General features: G+C 40.1%; 1 protein-coding gene across 2 annotated transcripts in view; it reads right to left on the bottom strand.

The window, feature by feature from the left end:
- LOC117521729 (rap guanine nucleotide exchange factor 4-like) overlaps window positions 1-19,310 on the bottom strand; it is a 71,334-nt gene extending 52,024 nt beyond the window's left edge. For both annotated transcript variants that reach the window (XM_034183063.1, XM_034183064.1), the window contains exons 1-3: window positions 19,146-19,310; window positions 11,768-11,910; window positions 8,136-8,224 (exon numbers count right to left, since the gene is read on the bottom strand). In XM_034183063.1, coding sequence (XP_034038954.1) covers window positions 8,136-8,224; window positions 11,768-11,910; window positions 19,146-19,213 — 300 coding nt within the window. In that variant the 5' untranslated portion in view covers window positions 19,214-19,310. The remainder of the gene's footprint in view (window positions 1-8,135; window positions 8,225-11,767; window positions 11,911-19,145) is intronic.
- Window positions 19,311-21,831: the final 2,521 nt, after the last annotated feature.

Here is a 21,831-nt window from a genome sequence, read left to right as displayed (position 1 = left end):
CGAGGTAGTTTTGTCCCGCGTAATGAATGGCTCTGTGGCACGTCCCTCCGCTTTTCTTTCCATGAAAAAAACTCCTGTAAAAGTGGAATGTGCCGAAAAAGTGCTGATGTCCACGTCTCCTGCCTTTTTGTGAAAGTCAGACGAGGTCCCGGATCAACAAAGCCTTCACGTTGGAAATGATCTGGTTGTTTCAGGGGGGTCTGAGCATGTTGATCGGCCCTGGGAGCGCGCCACGCTCTCAGCAGTTGTGGGCCGTCCTTAAAGCGGCAGTAACACTCCTTAATCTGTATAATCCCCATAAAATCATCCCTGAAAGCCATATTAATTTTCCGAACGGTGTCCACCTGGAGGTCTCTCACAGTTTCTGGAAAAAAAGTTGATGCAGCAAAGCTCCAAATCGTTCAGACATTTATTCGCAATAAAAATCCGACGAGAGGGGTAGACCACTGCTCACACAAAGCCTGCTCACAGGCGAATGACGCAACTGACAGGCGTGAAAAAACTCACGCATGCGCACGAAGGTTCAAGGTTGGCTGATGCAATCACACGTGATTCAAATCCATATGGTTTTTGAAAAAAATAAAAAGGTCCGATACTTTTCTAACAGACCTCGTATACCAAATTAAACAGAAATACAACAAAATTTGTCTAACTCCTTAGATAAGATCTAAATACTTCCCAGACTTGCAAGTTTGATTCTTTCCAATTCTGCAGTTTGGCAACCAAGAGTTCATATGAAGCTATATCCGTCATGGATTTAACCTATTCCTTAAAGACAGGAGCCTCTGAATTTTTCCACTTTGGAAGAATACTGTAACTCTCATCTAGAAAACCTGTTAGCACCAGAGCACTGCTACTTTTAGCAATACTGGGAAGACAGGATCTGTCTCCCAACAGACAGAGTTGAGCAAACTCCGGCAAGTGTGTACCCAACCATTCCTCAAATGTTTTAATTATCCTTTTCCAAAATGGTTGAACCACAGGACAAGCCCACATGACTTGAATAAATGTACCACCTTCTTGTCGGTTACACTTCCAACACATATTATTCTTAAGGATGCCCATTTTAAAAAGCTGTGTAGGTGTTTAATAAAATCTATGACTAATCTCATAATGAGTGAGTTTTCCTCGTGGTTCTCCTGTGAACCATCCCACAGAGGAGATTATCATATGCCATGAGTCCTTATCAATGTCCTCATTCAGATCCCTCTGCCAAACAAGTCTTAGACTCTCACTTTTATCATACAATGCTCTAGATGACATTTTATAAAACATAGAGGCTGACTGAGACTTTTGGGGTAATTTAAGGTAAGTCTGTACAACATTGTCTTGATCGGATATCTGCTTAAGTATCTTACTCAAACCACTTCTTATTTGCAAATATTTCCAAAATTCAGATTTATTTCCCAAGTTAAATTTTGTTTTAAAATGCAGATAAGCTTTAACTGTTTTGTCATCAACAAGGTCTGATATGCTTCTGATGCCCCTAGACAGCCAGGAAGCCCTAAAAACAACTATAGATATTGAAATTGGAAGCATCATTGACAAATAATTGAATTGTGGTGCAATAAGCATTTTTATGGTGTTAATCTTCCCCCAAAGGATTAAATTCAACATTTTTCACTTTTACAGGCTATTCTTGATTTTAGTGAGGAGAGAAGTCATATTGATTGGCATTATTTCTAATAAGTTAGCGTATAATTTCACACCCAGATAGTTCATGACTGTTGAAAGTCACTTAAAATTGCCTGCGCTAATCATAGCTGGTTGGCATACTTTGGATACAGAAATAGCCTCAGATTTATGCAAATTTACCTTATAGCCAGATATTATAGAGAAGGAATCAACTTCATCAAGAAGAGCCTGAGTAGAGGCTGTGTAATCTGACACCAAACACAAAATATCGTTAGCATACAGAAAAAGCTTGTGTTCTTTACCACCTGCAACAACTTTTGTCTGATAACTTTTAGACCAATAAACAAAGCTTAACAGCGACAAGCATTTCTAAAATTTTAAATCAGTTCAGCATCTACCTGTTAAAAGTGTTGCAATAGATTTTACAATTATACTCTCTACAAACAGAAGAGAGCTGCTTCTAGAAAAAGCATTTCTATCCTCTGCAGACAAAGGAGAAGAGGTAAAAAAAAAATTGCCTTTAACACCATACCAATATGCTGGCAATATCACCTAAGTCATCCAGAGGCATACATTTTTAACTTATGGTTCAAATTTTACCAAACTAAGTTTGGACAAGTTATTTAAAATTATTGTCATGTCTGAAGTTTTATAAAGTGAAAATGTCAGATATATGTTTTAGTTTTAAAGTAATGTGCTAATTGTTAAGGTTTTGTGAGCACATGCTGAGCCCAGCAGTGCATTATGGGTACGATGATGTAATCTCACGTTCACGACAGGACAAATTCATTTCAGACACACTGTTCAGGCTCCACGGACAACAGCATTAAACTCTAGTGCCTAAAACTCTCTTGAATATATTCTCTGGGTTTATAGACGTTGTTATTGTATTTGCGTTTGTTAAATTCCACGTATTTTAAATGTAGCAGACAGGGATTATCTGGAATTTTGTTTTCAAGGCCTCTACTGCCATCTACTGGCCAGTAGTGTTCATGGCAGTATTCGCCCTAAGTACTAAGTGTCTGGGAACCAGTAGATGGCAATGTTGTATTTGTTTTGACCCCGGTTATATCAGATGATTGTCAAATCAACTTTTTGGCTTTGCAAATGGCTATTTTTTACAAATGAAGTTTAAAAACAAAACAACAGCTGGTGAATTGCCTAAACGCTGTAAGTGAGATAGAGTATCTCGTCAATAGTTTTACATCCTCATTGAAGACAACTTTGGATGCTGTAGCTCCTCTGAAAAAGAGAGCTTTAAATCAGAAGTGCCTGACTCCATGGTATAACTCACAAACTCGCAGCTTAAAGCAGATAACCCATAAGTTGGAGAGGAAATGGCATCTCACTAATTTAGAAGATCTTCACTAAGCCTGGAAAAAGAGTCTGTTGCTCTATAAAAAAAAACCCTCTGTAAAGCTAGGACATCTTACTACTCATCACTAATTGAAGAAAATAAGAACCCCAGGTTTCTTTTCAGCACTGTAGCCAGGCTGACAAAGAGTCAGAGCTCTATTGAGCCGAGTATTCCTTTAACTTTAACTAGTAATGACTTCATGACTTTCTTTGCTAATAAAATTTTAACTATTAGAGAAAAAATTACTCATAACCATCCCAAAGACGTATCGTTATCTTTGGCTGCTTTCAGTGATGCCGGTATTTGGTTAGACTCTTTCTCTCCGATTGTTCTGTCTGAGTTATTTTCATTAGTTACTTCATCCAAACCATCAACATGTTTATTAGACCCCATTCCTACCAGGCTGCTCAAGGAAGCCCTACCATTATTTAATGCTTCGATCTTAAATATGATCAATCTATCTTTGTTAGTTGGCTATGTACCAGAGGCTTTTAAGGTGGCAGTAATTAAACCATTACTTAAAAAGCCATCACTTGACCCAGCTATCTTAGCTAATTATAGGCCAATCTCCAACCTTCCTTTTCTCTCAAACATTCTTGAAAGGGTAGTTGTAAAACAGCTAACTGATCATCTGCAGAGTAATGGTCTATTTGAAGAGTTTCAGTCAGGTTTTAGAATTCATCATAGTACAGAAACAGCATTAGTGAAGGTTACAAATGATCTTTTTATGGTCTCAGACAGTGGACTCATCTCTGTGCTTGTTCTGTTAGACCTCAGTGCTGCTTTTGATACTGTTGACCATAAAATTTTATTACAGAGATAAGAGCATGCCATAGGTATGAAAGGCACTGCGCTGCGGTGGTTTGAATCATATTTATCTAATAGATTACAATTTGTTCATGTAAATGGGGAATCTTCTTCACAGACTAAGGTTAATTATGGAGTTCTACAAGGTTCTGTGCTAGGACCAATTTTATTCACTTTATACATGTTTCCCTTAGGCAGTATTATTAGACGGCATTGCTTAAATTTTCATTGTTACGCAGATGATACCCAGCTTTATCTATCCATGAAGCCAGAGGACACACACCAATTAGCTAAACTGCAGGATTGTCTTACAGACATAAAGACATGGATGACCTCTAATTTCCTGCTTTTAAACTCAGATAAAACTGAAGTTATTGTACTTGGCCCCACAAATCTTAGAAACATGGTGTCTAACCAGATCCTTACTCTGGATGGCATTACCCTGACTTCTAGTAATACTGTGAGAAATCTTGGAGTCATTTTTAATCAGGATATGTCATTCAATGCGCATATTAAACAAATATGTAGGACTGCTTTTTTGCATTTGCACAATATCTCTAAAATTAGAAAGGTCTTGTCTCAGAGTGATGCTGAAAAACTAATTCATGCATTTATTTCCTCTAGGCTGGACTATTGTAATTCATTATTATCAGGTTGTCCTAAAAGTTCCCTGAAAAGCCTTCAGTTAATTCAAAATGCTGCAGCTAGAGTACTAACGGGGACTAGAAGGAGAGAGCATATCTCACCCATATTGGCCTCTCTTCATTGGCTTCCTGTTGATTCTAGAATAGAATTTAAAATTCTTCTTCTTACTTATAAGGTTTTGAATAATCAGGTCCCATCTTATCTTAGGGACCTCATAGTACCATATCACCCCAATAGAGCGCTTCGCTCTCAGACTGCAGGATTACCCTTAGTTATGCTGCTATAGACTTAGACTGCTGGGGGGTTCCCATGATGCACTGAGTGTTTCTTTCTCTTTTTGCTCTGTATGCACCACTCTGCATTTAATCATTAGTGATTGATCTCTGCTCCCCTCCACAGCATGTCTTTTTCCTGGTTCTCTCCCTCAGCCCCAACCAGTCACAGCAGAAGACTGCCCCTCCCTGAGCCTGGTTCTGCTGGAGGTTTCTTCCTGTTAAAAGGGAGTTTTTCCTTCCCACTGTTGCCAAGTGCTTGCTCACAGGGGGTCGTTTTGACCGTTGGAGTTTTTCCGTAATTATTGTATGGCCTTGCCATACAATATAAAGCGCCTTGGGGCAACTGTTTGTTGTGATTTGGTGCTATATAAATAAAATTGATTTGATTTGATTAATTTCGTGTGATTTTGTTATTACTTCCCTTGTTCATTTCTAATCCCAGGAATCACATAAGATGCCTCTTGTTGTTTCAAATGTCTGCCAATAACTTACTTGCTTTTTCCCCATTCTCAAAAAAATTTGCCTTTGTTCTAAAAAGTGCATATTCTGCCTTCATATTATAAATTTAATTTAAATCTAATTTCAATTTGCAGACTTATGGCAATAGAGATTCAGAATAGTTTATAGCCAGCTGAGTTTCCTTCGCTTTCAACAGGGATTCCAAAGTTATGTTTTGCTTTATCTGTTTTGCTTCTTTCTTGAGCTAGCAATAATTTTGCCCCAAACAAAAGCTTTGGAAGGATCCCACACAGTACTAAATTTATCTGTAGATCCGGTATTAATCTGTAAAAATTATTTAATTTCTACCTTCAGCATCTCAGTAAATCCTGGGTCCTGAAATAAAGATGTATTGAGCCTCCACCTACTGCTCCTAGCTGCCTCCTCCCCAGTCATCATGTCCAGCACCACAGTTGCGTGGTCTGTAAGTGCAATGGCCCCCATCCTACAATCAACACAGGCACCACTCATACAATTTGAAATTAGAAAATAATCAATTCTCAAAGCTGACTTGTGCTTGTGGGAAAAAGGTATATTGTTTTTCTCTAGGGTTAATAAGCCTCCATATATCCACCAAACCAAGATCCTCAACTAGCTGGTGAATTGCCAGCCTATCCTTAGTGACCCGCTTTGTATAGTTTGATTTGTCCAAAATGCCATCTTGAACCTGGTTGAAGTCCCCTCCAAATATTAATTTTTCCCCGCCCAACTTCTACCCAACTTGATGTGTCAATGAAGGTGAGCTCAAAATTGCTGTAAAAATTTCATTTTGGCAAAGGTCAAGGTATTTAATTTTCAACCTGATTTGGACAAAATGTGGCACACAGTTAGGTCACAATCATGGTCAGCCAAAGTCAGGCTCACTGGGGTCAAATGTTAGATTGCTGGAAGCATTACTGTCTTTGTGTGCACAGGTACTATCGTGTAATTTTCATAAATCAGGTTTGGATTCAGAGGAGTCACATTTTATGAGGTCATTATCGTGTGATGCATCATTTAAACACAATTAGCTCCCCTTAATGATGTTGGACTGGAATTAATTTCTGTCATGCACAGCTTCATGCAATGAAAAAATAAGCATGTATCTCAATAAATACACAAGAAAATTCTGTTATTTGGACACATTCTGATCACATGCAACAGATGTACATATTTAAGTTATGTAAATCCAGCAGACTTTTTTCCAGTGTATGTTGTACTACAATTCTGTAACATGACAGACAAGTGGACAGGGTGATTCCTATGTACCCTCCAATGTTCTGTTTGCAGGGGACATAAAAATGTTCTTTCTCACAACTGTTCTAGAAGTGTGAAAATATTGTAAACACCCCAACAGTTCTTTTTTTCCTCACTCACACAAAATATAAAGCAGAATCTGTAGGTTTCATGAATGAACATGAGCAGACAGGGCTCGCAGATTAATAAATGCTAAATTATGTAAATAAATTTGTATAAGAGGGGCAGCTAAACAGAGCGCTCTGTTAGAAAAATATCTCACAGTGGTGGATATAACTCAACAAGCTAGAGGCATGAAACACACATGCATAAGTAGTTTAATATAAATAATCTGAATTCTTTGGGTTCCCTTCCAACTGTCCACACTGATTTTTCAAATATAGGCACAGAAAGTAGTAGCACACATGTGAAAAATACATTTTATAATGGAGATGTTTCTTATTCTTCAACTCCTCACCTTCTTTTTTCCTGTGTGTGCACCATAACCCGGTTTCACACTCTGGCATGAAGTGTATCAACTGTCACGAAGCGCTGCACTCTCAAAGCGCAGCACGGTCACATGGTGACACGTCCTGATGTGCTGGAACAGTGTGAGCTTTGAACATGCATTTACATGTGGACAGGCAAAACTTCAATAGAAATGTATATAATTTAGGCACGCGCATATATGTTCATTATTATTCACTCGCTACCTTTGCTAAGGTTTTGTTTTTGCCTCAGGAAACACAAAAATGTGACAGTGATATAGGTGTGAGTCCATGGCCATCCTTTGGATTTTGAGATATTAAGCGTTTTTTGTGTTTTTATTATTATTATTATTATTAATGACCGAGTGTGAAATGTTTTTGTAAATTATCAGCATGATCAGATAGGTCAGTTGGCCTGAGGGACTGGGAGGGAGGGGGAAGTGGCCCAAATGGGTCAAAAATGCACTGAAAATAGCATAATTGAAACTTTTGTCCAAAACTCACTTCTGTCAAAACCCCTATTCCTAACCTGGATATGCAATATAACTAGACGGGCTGATCTGAGAGAGGAGTAATCACATTCCAAGGTACAAATTACAGGCAGGGGAATTTTGTCTCACAAGTGTGCCTTAATACTGCACACTAGGAGATTGATCACTTTCACATCCAAAGCAAATGTACATGACAGAAGTCAGACAGCATGTTTTGTGTTTGTACAACTGATTTCTACACAAATGCAATCGGGTACCGTAGTCTCATTTGAGGGTGGGCGATAAAGGGGTTAAATGAAAGAGCATATGATGAAAAAATTGTACTTCCAGGGACAGCCCCATTATCATTATTCACATTAAATCTTGCTAAAACTTACAGACACAACCTCTGTCATTTGCCTTGTCTTCCCTTCTCCACTCGTAACCGAATAAAACTACACTTTTCGCGACTGCTTCGGTGATTGCTGCTGAAAACAAAACAGTACACCGTCTTTCCATATGAAGTGATGCTGTGTTTGGGTTGCGCACTGGAAGACTGTCTCTGGAAGTGATCAAATATCACACAGCGGTTCATATGAGATGGTGTCACCCCATTTTGTGCATACAAAGAAAGAGATTTGAAAAAGGGGATAATGGTTGACCCTTGGAGGAGGCACACACTCTAATACTCTAGTTTCTGCTGATTTTTAATTACCTGATTAAAAAATAAAAGATGTTAACTTGCCTGGTGGTTGGCAGTTTCTGACACTTTAACATCCAGAGAGCCGGACAAGACGGCGTACCAGCTGGTGCCGATGTCTCCCTGTCGGAATACTGTCAAAATAAACACATTTTATTCAATGAATCAACTATAAATCAAACACTGTCCAACAGAAGCATTTGGTAAAATCCCAAAATTAAATATTTTGCTTTTCATTTAAATGAATTATGTATGAAAGCACACCATGGAATTTTCAAAATGAGGCATTTGAAAGAGTCTTTTCATTTTATATTCATGAGGTGGGAAGCAACGAGCAATTCTGTGTTTTTTAAATGAATGAAATAAATAAAGTTATAGCAACATAAATATCCCCAGCAGAGTGGATAAATGTTCCAGCACTGATGTCCAATGAATACATTAAAATAACAGCATAAAGTGTACAGGCCTGAGACAGTCTGCATTTTGTTTATTATAAGATTAAATGTAGAATCAAACACTCAATACAGTCTTTTCAGTTGCAATAACTGACCATGTTTTCTCAACTACTGATATCTAATACTATTAAATCAGGATTAGACAAATTTTAACCAAGTTTTACATCATATTTATGCTTTTTTAATGAAAGATGTCAATTTCCCTTGAAGAAGAAAAAAGATGAGGTTTACTTTATATTATGAATGTTTACAGTGCATCCACAGCACTTCACTTCACTCACAACACCCCATAATGACAACATGTAAAAAGGTTTTGTTTTTTTTTGTTTTTTGTTTTTTTTGAGGAGGGGGGGTGTTTGTTTCTTTGTTTGTTTGCAAATTTATTTTTAAAAAAATCACACATACATACAGTAGTATTCAGAATAATAGTAGTGCTATGTGACTAAAAACATTAATCCAGGTTTTGAGCGTATTTCTTATTGTTACATGGGAAACAAGGCACCAATAGATTCAGTAGATTCTCACAAATCCAACAAGACCAAGCATTCATGATATGCACACTCCTAAGGCTATGAAATTGGGCTATTAGTAAAAAAAAGTAGAAAAGGGGGTGTTCACAATAATAGTAGCATCTGCTGTTGACGCTACAAACTCAAAACTATTATGTTCAAACTGCTTTTTTAGCAATCCTGTGAATCACTAAACTAGCATTTAGTTGTATAACCACAGTTTTTCATGATTTCTTCACATCTGCGAGGGATTAATTTTGTTGGTTTGGAACCAAGAGTTTGCTCATTTACTATCGTGCTTGGGGTCACTGTCTTGTTGAAACACCCATTTCAAGGGCATGTCCTCTTCAGCATAAGGCAACATGACCTCTTCAAGTATTCTGACATATCCAAACTGATCCATGATACCTGGTATGCGATATATAGGCCCAACACCATAGTCGGAGAAACATGCCCATATCATGATGCTTGCACCACCATGCTTCACTGTCTTCACTGTGAACTATGGCTTGAATTCAGAGTTTGGGAGTCGTCTCACAAACTGTCTGCGGCCCTTGGACCCAAAAAGAACAATTTTACTCTCATCAGTCCACAAAATATTCCTCCATTTCTCTTTAGCCCAGTTGATGTGTTCTTTGGCAAATTGTAACCTCTTCTGCACATGTCTTTTATTTAACAGAGGGACTTTGCGGAGGATTCTTGCAAATAAATTAGCTTCACACAGGCGTCTTCTAACTGTCACAGCACTTACAGGTAACTCCGGGCTGTCTTTGATCATCCTGGAGCTGATCAATGGGTGAGCCTGTGCCATTCTGGTTATTCTTCTATCCATTTTGATGGTTGTTTTCCATTTTCTTCCATGCGTCTCTGGTTTTTTTGTCCATTTTAAAGCATTGGAGATCATTGTAGATGAACAGCCTATAATTGTTTGCACCTGCGTATAAGTTTTCCCCTCTTCAATCAACTATGCTGTTCTTCTGAACAATGTCTTGAACGTCCCATTTTCCTCAGACTTTCAAAGAGAAAAGCATGTTCAACAGGTGCTGGCTTCATCCTTAAATAGGGGACACCTGATTCACACCTGTTTGTTCCACAAAATTGACGAACTCACTGACTGAATGCCACACTACTATTATTGTGAACACCCCCTTTTCTACTTTTTTTTTTTTACTAATAGCCCAATTTCATAGCCTTAAGAGTGTGCATATCATGAATGCTTGGTCTTGTTGGATTTGTGAGAATCTATTGAATCTACTGGTACCTTGTTTCCCATGTAACAATAAGAAATAAACTCAAAACCTGGATTAATCTTTTTAGTCACATAGCACTACTATTATTCTGAACACTACTGTAAGTATTCACACTCTTTGCTCAATACTTTGGCGACAACTGCAGCCTTGATCTTCTTGGATATGATGCTACAAGCTTGGTGCACCTATCACCTTTGGGCAGTTTTGCTCATTCCTCTTTGCAGCACCTCTCAAGCTCCATCAGGTTGGATGGGGAGCGCCGGTGCACAGGCATTTTCAGATCTCTCCAGAAATGTTCAAATCAGATTCAAGTCTGGGGTCTGACTGGGCCACTCAAGGACATTCACAGAGTTTGAGACAGTCATGTCTCAGAGATCTACAGACAATTCCTTTGACTTCATGCTTGGTTTGTGCGCTGACATGCACTGTCAGCTGTGGGACCTTATATGTAGACAGGTGTGTGCACCTTTCCAAATCATGTCCAATCAACTGTATTTACCCCAGGTCAATGAATCAGTGGGTCTGCAAACTTTCTGTAAGGAACTCCGGAAAAACTATTGCATTTAGCTCTAAAATTTTGAATTCTGATAGATACAGGTGCTGCCCACTGAACTTCCTATTTTGGGCCGCGTTGGCATCTTTTAACATAACTTGTAGTTATTCTTTATATGTTAATTTTACTGGGAATCTTGTATACATCTTGGGCTTGTTTGGGCAGGTGTAAGTAGGCCTGTTTGTTTGCGTGTGACTGCTGAAGGATCGTTGCTACCATATTTTAAGGTGTTGGTTTTTTTAACCTAATTCAGGAGGCCATGAGACTATACTCAGGTTTGACGTATATACCAGAAAATCATGCATTTCTTATTTATTGGCTTTGGATTTAAATTTTATTCAAAAGACAGACATTTACAATGAACTGGTCATAGCTGACCACTAGCCTTAAGAGAAATCTTTGTGTTGTGGTGCTATCTGGTGGTTACTGGTGGTATTGTTACATGAGCTGATAAGAATGGCAAGTTTGCAAGATGAGTAAGTTGCACAATATGGCAGAACAAATTGTCTAGTTAGCTATATGTTAATTGCTGAATGGGTCACCTCAACCTTGGCCAACATAGAGCAAAAAACCTTTTGCTTATCCATATTGATTAGTGTAGCCATATGATGAAAAACAAACCACTTTGAATCCTTAAAATCATAAAATTGTAAATCACAGAATTCATGGGAGTTGTGATTGGCTCATCGTGCCCTGCACCATCCAAAGCACACCTGGCCAACATCAAACTCCACAAAGTGTTTATCATTGTTTAAATCAGGTGTGGCACTGTACTCCGTGCCAGTTGCTTGTGCACTACGGTCAGTTTTTCCAATTACCGTACCAGTAACAGCCAGCTGTCCTTTGATATAGACGGCCTGATAGCACATTAGAAGCTTGATATGTGTGTTGTGTGTGTGTATACACATACATGTGATGCCTTTCTCCAGGCATTCGTAGAAGGCACAGGCACAGATCTGCAGTAAAAGAGGAGACGGGAACCTCTGGAAGGCTTTGACCTCCCGTAGCCTGGTCAGAATGATGTCCACATCCTCTCCTGAGCGCTCTGAAGGCCTGTGCACAAAAGACCTTGCATTTCTATTTCTCCACAGATGTTCGTGAACCACAAACCACAATGATTCATAAAAGCAAAACCAGAAAAGTAATTTAAACAAATTGCACGACTGTTTCACTTTATCTAACTTGCATAAGGTTTATGGCAATACCAGGAGGGCAAGAAATATAGCTGCAACAATTAATCTGTTAATCCGGTGGCAGTGGTCCCCAAATTTATTGATGGGGGGAGGGGGGGGCAAACAGAAGAAGACTGGGAATCACTGGGTTAATTTTTTAGTCAACAGAATAATAAATTATTTTCATATTCAATTATTTAAGGTAATTCATCAATGAAAAAAGAGATTTTTTTTTATTTCCTACAGCTCTAAATCAATGGCAAATAGTAGGGGTTACCAGAAACCAGAAAACCAGAAAACTTGGTTTATATGACACTGCACTAACTGCACAACTCTATTGTTCATAATGACAAAAAAAAGTCTAAATATCAGACAAAAAACTGGTGAATGCCGGAAATTCTCTTAAATCTCATATGAGTCACTTATGAACTTAAATGTTCATATGGTGGGTCTTGTGTGAGATAATGGTCTAGTGGTTAAGGAGTTGGGCTTAAGACCAGAAGATCCTCGGTTCAAATCCCAGCCTGACTGGAAAATCACTAATCCCCTATTGCTCCCGGTGTGTGGTGAGTTGCCTTGTATGGCAGCACCCTGACATCGGGGTAAATGTGAGGCATTATTTATAAAGCCATTTGAGCGTCTGATGCAGATGGAAAAGCGCTATATAAATGCAGTCCATTTAGGGTTATTGTTTGAGCTGAAATACTCTGCTGCAACCCAAAACACTCCAGAGCACAGTCGGCTCCGGTCATTCAATAATTTTCTCCCTTATCTGTTTATACAAAATAGCTAATGTACACACATTGAGCATCCTCCTTCACAGCTGTCTATCGCTCCTCTTTCTCCATTTCCCTTCCTCCCAGCTCTCTCTTGTCTGCCTACATTACAAAAAATATACAATCTCTTTCCATCTTTTTGTATTTCCCTTAAGATTTTTCCACAAAATACAAAAGAATTATCAGCCTCCTTCATCTTTACACATTTACTCCTCCATTACCGGAATATTCACCATTCTCTCCATCCATTAAGTGCCACCATCAGTACTAATGCACTCTTCACTGACCGCCCCTGCCTTTCTACCTAATGACCCTCCTCTGCCACACATCAGGGTTCTTGAACTCAAATAAATGGGGTCCAATAACTAGTTTGTTATCTCCAAGGGAGACCACATCAACAACCAGCAAAAAGACACAAGGCCATATTCCTGAAAGAAATTGATATTTGTAATACTTTTTTACCTCCCCTTAGAGTCCCCTTTATACAGAGAGACACAACATAATGATGTGGGGAAAAAACAGATATACACACACACAGTACTGGCCCCAAAATGAATGGCGGTATATTCTCAGTTGTCATTACTCTCTGTAGAAAGGGACTGTACCTCCCCCAAGGAGATCATGTCAACACCATCTAGTGTTCAATGCATGCAAGGGTGTTGTGTTGGGTTGCCTTTGTTGTTGCAGAAAGGTTTACAGTGTTGACCTTGTGGACAGAAGCAACAGATACTCTGATTGCAATATGTGATTGTCCTCAAGATGAAGATCCAGACTTTTCATCACTACTTCCAAAAGAAGCATTTCTGTATGTGGCTAAAGTGTTGAACTTGTAGAGACATTCACTTATCTTGGCAGTGACAGTCATGTCTCTGGGTCCTCAGACTTTGAGACTGAGAGACATCTGGGGAGAGCTTATGGAGTCATGAGGTTGCTGGAGAGAGGTGTTTGAGGATGTAGATATCTTTGCAGAAGAACGAAGGTCCAAGTTTTTATGGTCCTGGTACTTCATGTCTTACTGTATGGTTGTGAACTTGGACACTAAGATATCTTTGTTGCTATGCCTCTTTGGAGGATCTTCAGTAGCAGATCCTTAGGGAGACTGAGATGAGGAGTATCACTTGCATTGACAGAGAGTGCCAGCTACAACATTTTGGACAAGTGCCGCGTTTTTCTAGGTATGATCACAAAGGTGTCTGAGTGCTGAGGACCCCAGTGGCTGGAGAGGGCCAAGGGAATGCTCACATTTCATTTGACTGTGATAGATCATTACATTCGTGAGGTGGGGGTGCATGGAACAAGATGGATAAACATCAGCGTGTCGCCACATCAGCGACACATCGGCCACGTGTCGTCACAATAGTGACACATCAGCGACACATCAGCCACATCAGCCACATCAGCCACATGTCGCCACATCAGTGACACGTGGCACCAGCAGATGCTCCCAGACTTGAGCAGCATCTAGTGACCATGGCTGACAGACAGAGCACAGCTGAACATCAGCAATCACGGTCACCCATGGCTACTTCCAAATCCTCTACACAGATGCCAGTGTCCTGACTGACCAAGTCTGGGAATGTCAGCTTCCTTTCTTTGATGGTTTCCACACTATTAAAGGGTAAATTTATAAAGCACTTTTCCATCTACATCAGAAGCTCAAAGCACTTTACAATGATGCCTTGCATTTACCCATTCACACAGACACACTGATGTCAGGGTGCTGCCATGCACACCGGGAGCAACTAGGGGATTAAGGACCTTGCTCAAGGACCCTTAGAGATTTTCCGGGCTGGCTGGGTTTTGAACAGAGGATCCTCTGATCTGAAGCCCAACGCTTAACCACTCGACCATCACCTCCCCCTATTAGGTCAGAGACGAGCTTGTTTCTTGCTCCCATATATTTGCCTAAGTGTGGGATGTGAGTACCATGATAGTTCCTGAATCCTTCTGAGGGGATTTGTATCGCAGCCATCTACATGCTTGTCTAGTCAGGCATTAAGCATCCAGGTTTCTGAGCTGTACCTCAAAATGGGTTCTATGACTGTCTTGAATAGATCCAAAGGTTGTTTGGGAGATTTGATCACCAGATTTATCCATCTTGTTGCATGCTGCCCAAGCCTGTGCCTTGTGGGTCTTAAAATCCTTCCCAGAGTCCATGATCCATGAGCCCAGGTATTTCAATCACTCAATCAATCAAATTTTATTTATAGAGCCCTTTTACAACACACAAGGTACACAAAGTGCTTTCCATTCAAATCAAACAAAGAAAAGAGAGGGTACATAAACAGTTAACATTTAAAAAATACAGTGCAAAAAAATACACCATTATTTGAAATCATCAACCTGCTTGACTGGATTTGACAGACATAGAGGAGCTAATGGTAGTACAGATAAATTCTGTCTTGGCGAAGTTACCCACCAAACATTAATAGTCAGATGTAACTGGTGCAGACAGGAGGTATTCTTCTGTAAAAGATGAACAGGTACAATATGTACTAATTGGGACCCAACACCCATGAAAAGCATGTCTCCCTCTTCACCAAAAGACAGTTTTGAGTAGTCTGTCGGTATCAGGTCTGCACAGCTTGCCAGATTTGTTTGAGCATGCATAGATCTACATGCATGTACAGACAGACTGTTTGGATGGGCAATGATTTGTTCTAAGTTGTGTTTGTGAATATTTCTTAACAAAACAGACTGTAAACTCTATAAACATAAAACACTCGGTTGTTCCTGTTGAATGTCAAATGTTGCGTGGATGTTAATGGTAAATGGACTGCATTTATATAGCGCTTTTCCATCTGCATCAGACGCTCAAAGTGCTTTACGATGTCAGGGTGCTGCCATACAAGGCACCCACTACACACCAGGAGCAATAGGGGATTAAAGACCTTGCCCAAGGGCCCTTAGTGATTTTCCAGTGAGGCGGGGATTTGAACCGAGGATCTTCTGGTTTCAAGCCCAACACCTTAACCACTTGACTAGACCATCACCTCCAACAATGTAATTGCATGCATGTGCAGAACAGATCTGGCAGGCAGCATGATCAGGTGATTACAATGTTAACAGAGACATTTTAGCATTTTGCCAGTGTGGGAAAAATGTGGAAGTAGTATTTTGCACATATGCTGCCACATGCACACAAACAATCATGTAATGAGAATCATACATACCCTGGTATATTTGGCAATATTTGGTTGCACTAGTGTGTAAGCAGATATAAAGCAGTAGGCAATAACAATTTTGCCTCCTAGGTTTGTTTGTTTTTTAAAAAATCAGGCCAGATTTTCTCAATTTTGAAATCAGAAGGGAATCAATTGGGGTCAATTTGTGGCTCAAAATTGTGATTCAAGGTTTGGGTGGGCCTCAGACAATTTTCAGATTTCAAAGTGGAGCCCAGTGTTCTTCAGTTTGGGAATGTCTGTTATAAGACATAAGGTCAGTTTTCATCTCAGAGCCGGTACTTTGAGATGCTTCTCCAAGTCCACTGATAAACATATAGTTTGTGCATGTATTTGTGTCCACCAGGAGGGTATTGTCCTCCATCCAAAGGACAGCACTTCTGGAAAAATACAGATTATCACACCTACAGGCCACAGCACACATCTTCTAGTCCCAGTATGTCTGCACAGGCTCACAGCCATTACAGATGACTCATCCTCCCATCGTTCACCTACTGCCTCAGCACTGGGCCTGTGCATGCTGCCACAGCATCATGTATCCCAGTACAGACCGTGCTAATGATTCAGACACACACTGCGACAGAGAGAGACACCCTAAAGTTAAAGTTCATCACTGCACCGGTCAACACCAGCTTCATGTGTTTATCTGTTTTTTCTTGTCCCTTCACTCTTTATCTCTCTCTTTCTCTCTCTTATTCTGTCCCTTATTTTTGCTTGCTTGTTGCCTGACCAGACAAATCTACCTCACCGACGGCTGTGCGACAAATCTGACCTGAGAGCTGTTCCTGTTCTTTTCCCTTCCACAATCTCCTCTGCCTCAGTCTTCCCACACAAATAACACCATCAGAAACTCGTCATTTAACCACAAATTATAGGATTTAACAAATCAGCCAGCGTGAGATGCTGGGGGGCAAAAGCACAACCACACAAGAAGGTTCTGCAGCTTGTTTTCAGGAAACATCCATCTGGGGGGGGGGGGGGGGATCTTTTTCCAGTCAAATTAATCATAGGTTGAGTTGTGACATACAACTGACTCCTCAGATAGACCCAACAGACAGACAGAGTTCTCAGCATCCATCTGCATCAACACAAACAACCTGACAACCTGTACGACACACTGAATATTAAATCAGGACAAATGCAGCTCTGCCAACAGTTTTCTGCCAGAAAATGATCCATGTTCCCATATGAAATTACATATTGCACATCTATATTGTCACCTTGATTTGTAGCTTGTGAGTCATTGGAAAGAACTGAGTCATGATGCCGTAGCTTGTGTTTCTCTGCAGAGAAAGGACTGACTGGGTGATGACTGGACTGTCTGCTACCCGTCTGCTCCACTGCTGAACAAATCATTTTATCTCACATACATCAGTATCACAGCCATTACTCTAAGTGTCCTGTGTCAGCCTCCAGTCCATTTACAAACATCACATTCATTTCCACAAATCAGGGAGGTGCAACTTTAATGAAGACATGGGCCAATAAAATAAGTATTTTAATCATTTTAATAAAACATCATAGCTTTTCCTTGGATTTTTCCAAAGCATACATGTGTACTGTGCAATGGTAACTCAAAAACAACAGGTGCTATCCTCTTGAAACTCACCATATTAAAAGAACATATAATGAGGATAAACTGATTAGGTGTCAGTTAACTTTGATGCACCACATCAATCCAAACACTATCTTTGTTTTGTGTATGTAATATACTATAACATATAACCTGGAACACTGCCTTCTGCTGGACATGCCAAGTAACGTTGCAGGTAATAATAATTAGGAGCAGGCGTGGTTGAAGTTAGATTGAATTTGACTTGTCACTTTCTTTCTTTTCCAAAACCATGATCTGATGGTCACCAAGGCCACCGTCACTTTTATTCTAACCTCAACCTTTATTGGATAGCAAATCCTAAATGGAGTGTTTTTTCAAATCCAGTTTTTTATTGTATATCGGACATCGATGTTGGATCAACGTCACTTTACTCACTGTATCTTTGTGCTAATGCACTTTCTAACAAAACAATTTAAGAACTTTCATTGATATTAATTTGAATTTTATTTGAGGCCCTGACTCATTACCCACTAAACATGCAGATCACATCTATTGTGCATCCGTAGGCTCCATAGAACATCCATAAGACGTCTAATGTTTAGTGGGTAAATTTGTGGGGTGTAACCGGCCCATGGGTCGCCAATTTCCCACACGTGCTCCGGATGAAACACACAGACAGACTAGCTATTGATTAAACAAGAAGTGAAGAGCACTGAGTGCTGTATGATCAGATCCTATCCAGCCTAAATTACCACTCAGTCTGCCCTCATATAGACACACCTATACTGCACATCAGCTGCATTTATAACTAAAAACATATTTCCAGCCTTAATGTACGAACTTCACATTATGCCTTTGCTTCACGTTAGGCAATTATGCTCAAATTAGACAGCTTCTCTAACAGTGGCAAGAACTTTGGATTATAATATCTGATGCAGGTGCTGATGAGAGGAAAGATGGCAGCTCAGGTTGCCTATGGTAACGCGAGGACGTGCATGTGTGGGTGCATGTTTACCTCTCTTGTGTACGCTGCACTTTTATTTTGAGTGTTGCAGGTCCTCATACAATTTTTTTTCCAGCATTGCATGCAGCACTGTGACCAAACATGCACACAGGAAAGCAGCTCTCCACTGGAGTGGGGACAACATAAATAACAATTAAAAGCCCATTCTGTTTGGTTTCACAGTGGTTTGTGACCTGTCAGACTGCACAGCTCACACGCAACATTGTGGCCAAAGGCGATCCTGCAGTTTGAAAAGCATCGCCCTCTCCTGCATCCAAGCCACAATATTGACGAAATTAATATTAGGAATTAAACGCGCGCAGTTACAAACACATCGCTGATTCATTTTTTAAAATGTGTGCGCGTAATCAGCGAGACTAAGATCGTGAAGCTCAAAGCCACCAACGCCTTTTTGACCGACGAGACGCAAAACCACGACGCGGCGTGCGCGCCGCAGCTTCCAGCCAAAACGACAGCAAACAAGGCGTATCGATGTCATCTTTTGGCACGTTTACGCGCACTGCACACGGGTTAATCACGCTGGCTCGGATGAATGGAAGCGATCCGAGACGCCGCTGTGGGGATAAACCGTTCACCCACCTTTTGTCCAGACAGCAGACCCACTCCGCCGACAGAGACGCGCTGGGGGACGTCTGCACTGCGACCATCTTCCACAGCCGTGCGCCAGTGATGCTGCGGTGCAGCCGGAGGAGGTTCCCAGCTGTCAATGGTCCTTAATGAGCGTGCACACCCCCCACCCTCCTCCCCTCTCTACAACTCCTCACCCTTCCAGCTGCTTCACGCCACCACAGGCTCATCCATTCATCGTGACATGCAGATGACACGTGTCACTCAGCCTTCACAAGGACTGAGGGCATCTGAAGAACCCACAAAAGAAATGCACACTGCAGCTAAAACCTTCTGGAATCCTGCAACTCCATCCTGAAAAGCTACAGCGGGGTCCATAAATAATTGGACAATGACAGTGGTTGTATTTTTTGCATCGTTGCACCAAAACAATGGACTTGAAATTTAAATAAACAAAAAATGGCTTGTAGTGTAGGCTGAGAGTTTTAGCTTTAGTTTAAAGGGTTTGACAAAAATACTGCAGTATTTATTTAGAAAATATAGCCATTTTTATACTTAGTGCCTCCAAACCACATCAGTAATTGGTCTAAATAAAGATGAGTATTACTTTAAGTACAAATCAGAGCTGTACAAAATTTAGAATTAAACTGTTCAAGTCGGTCACTGAATTTAAATTGTATTTTGAACTGAGGTAGCAAAGAGGATGCAGAAATGCAATTTTAAATGTCTGGATTTTGCACAGCCCAAGTACAACAAAGAGGGAGGGGATGGTCAAGAAAATCCATGGTTAAAATCCCCATCAGACTTAATCCTCAAGTTGCTCCTGGTGTAGTGAGCACCTTGCATGGCAGCACTCTGACATAAGTGAGTCAATTTGAGGGGTCATTGTAAAGTGCTTTGACATAAAAGTGCCATATAAATGCATCCCATTTACAAATCAAGACCTTTACAGCCATCTTTCTTTAGACAGATCAGGGAATTAATACATGGACTTTATTTCCATCAATCATTAAGAAATATGAACAGTATGGTACTGTATAATAAATATGTTAGGAGTAGGCAGTTGTCAAAAAATTGAGTGACTGCAAGAAGGAGGCCAGTGAGGGAAGCCACCAAGACACTCAGACAAATCTGACAGAGTTGTAGGCTTTTGTGGCCATGATTCAAGAAACTGCCTAGTTCAGTGTTTGACTGGAATCAATGGATGCCCTGATTGTAGAACTAGAGAAGCTGAGTGATGACTTGGAGTGTCTAGGTTTACTAAGATCCAGCCCTTTAATAACTTAGCTATCAGTCATCTGTTTGTGTTGAAGATATCAAATTTATTGAAAAATTCACTTATCTTGGCAATTTCATGTCTCTGCGACCTCTGCCCAGAGGTTTTGCTGTTGTCCTGGATTAAGGTCAAGATCTAGATTTTCAGCGATTTCCTGGACTTGACCATCAGAAATGTGGCTATATGCCTTGAAAGTGTCAAGCTTGTAGTGACATTCACTTGTCTTGGCAGACATCCATGTTTGAGACATGAACACTAACGAGGATCGTCTTTGGTACTACTAGGTCACTTTGAAGGATCCTTGGGTATTGCTGGAAATACTTTGTGTCTATTGAACAATTACTGAAGGATACTCTGATGAGGAGCATCACTTCCACTGTGAGGAACTATCAATATGACATTTTGGCAATGTGATGCAGTTCTCTGAGCACCAACCAGTACACAGGTGCTTCAGTGTCGAGGACCACAGCAACCTGAAAAGACCCTATTTCAAGAGACTCTGGCAAATAGATGGTTACAGGTGGCAACAGGTGGAGATAGACCAGGTGTCTGTCTAAGTGGATGCCATCTAAACCGTGTGGTGGTTGCAGTGGTAAGCCAGGCCTGACCTGATGTCATGAAAATTTAACAAACATACGTTCTATTCATTCATGCATTTTTACACAGTAGTGCGTTTCCCTATCAGAGTGTCAGAGAAGATAAGATATTGTAATAGACAGTTTCACGACTATTGCAAATGGCCCTGAACTGTTTGGACTTGACAAAGCGTGTGTCCAAGCAATGAGACTGGATGGTAGATTACTCCTGACACCTGCTCTTATCTTCAGGAAAACTGCAAACATGCAAAACTATGATTGTCTGATGTTTGTTCTCATTACAAGGGTGCCACTTTCAGGACTGTTTAATCTAACATGAGCCTTGTTTCAGTCACACAATAATATTTTATTTGACCGTTAATGCACTAACAGCGCACAAAGCCATTTATTATCCCCACCAATGAAGATGGAGGAGGTTATGTTTTTGCCTCTGTTTGTTATAAATTAATTTGTCTTCCTTAAAATTGTCTTTTTGATTAGATTTGGTAAAACTATTAGAAATGCAGTGCATTATTCTGTATTCACATTTTAAAAATCAGGAATTATGCTGGTGTTCAAAATAATAAAAATGTGCAATACATATCTTTAGACACAAAGTGGCAGTATCATTGTTTGTAGATTCATAGATGCACCAACACATAATCTGTAAACAAAACTGTTTAAAAAGGTATACAGACTAATATTCAACTCCATACAAACCAAGGAGAACCACAGAAAGGCTTCATTTAAGATGCAGATTTGTTTTCTACCCCACTGTGGGTCAGGATTACTGTCTGTGGGTGTGTGTACAGAGGACTGAGAGCAATTATCCACTCTTCATCTTTCA

The sequence above is a fragment of the Thalassophryne amazonica genome, chromosome 12 (assembly GCF_902500255.1).
Source record: "Thalassophryne amazonica chromosome 12, fThaAma1.1, whole genome shotgun sequence".
NCBI classification, from domain to species: domain Eukaryota; kingdom Metazoa; phylum Chordata; class Actinopteri; order Batrachoidiformes; family Batrachoididae; genus Thalassophryne; species Thalassophryne amazonica.
Note: the sequence above shows the minus strand (reverse complement) of the source record. Positions and strands in the feature narration are given on the sequence as shown.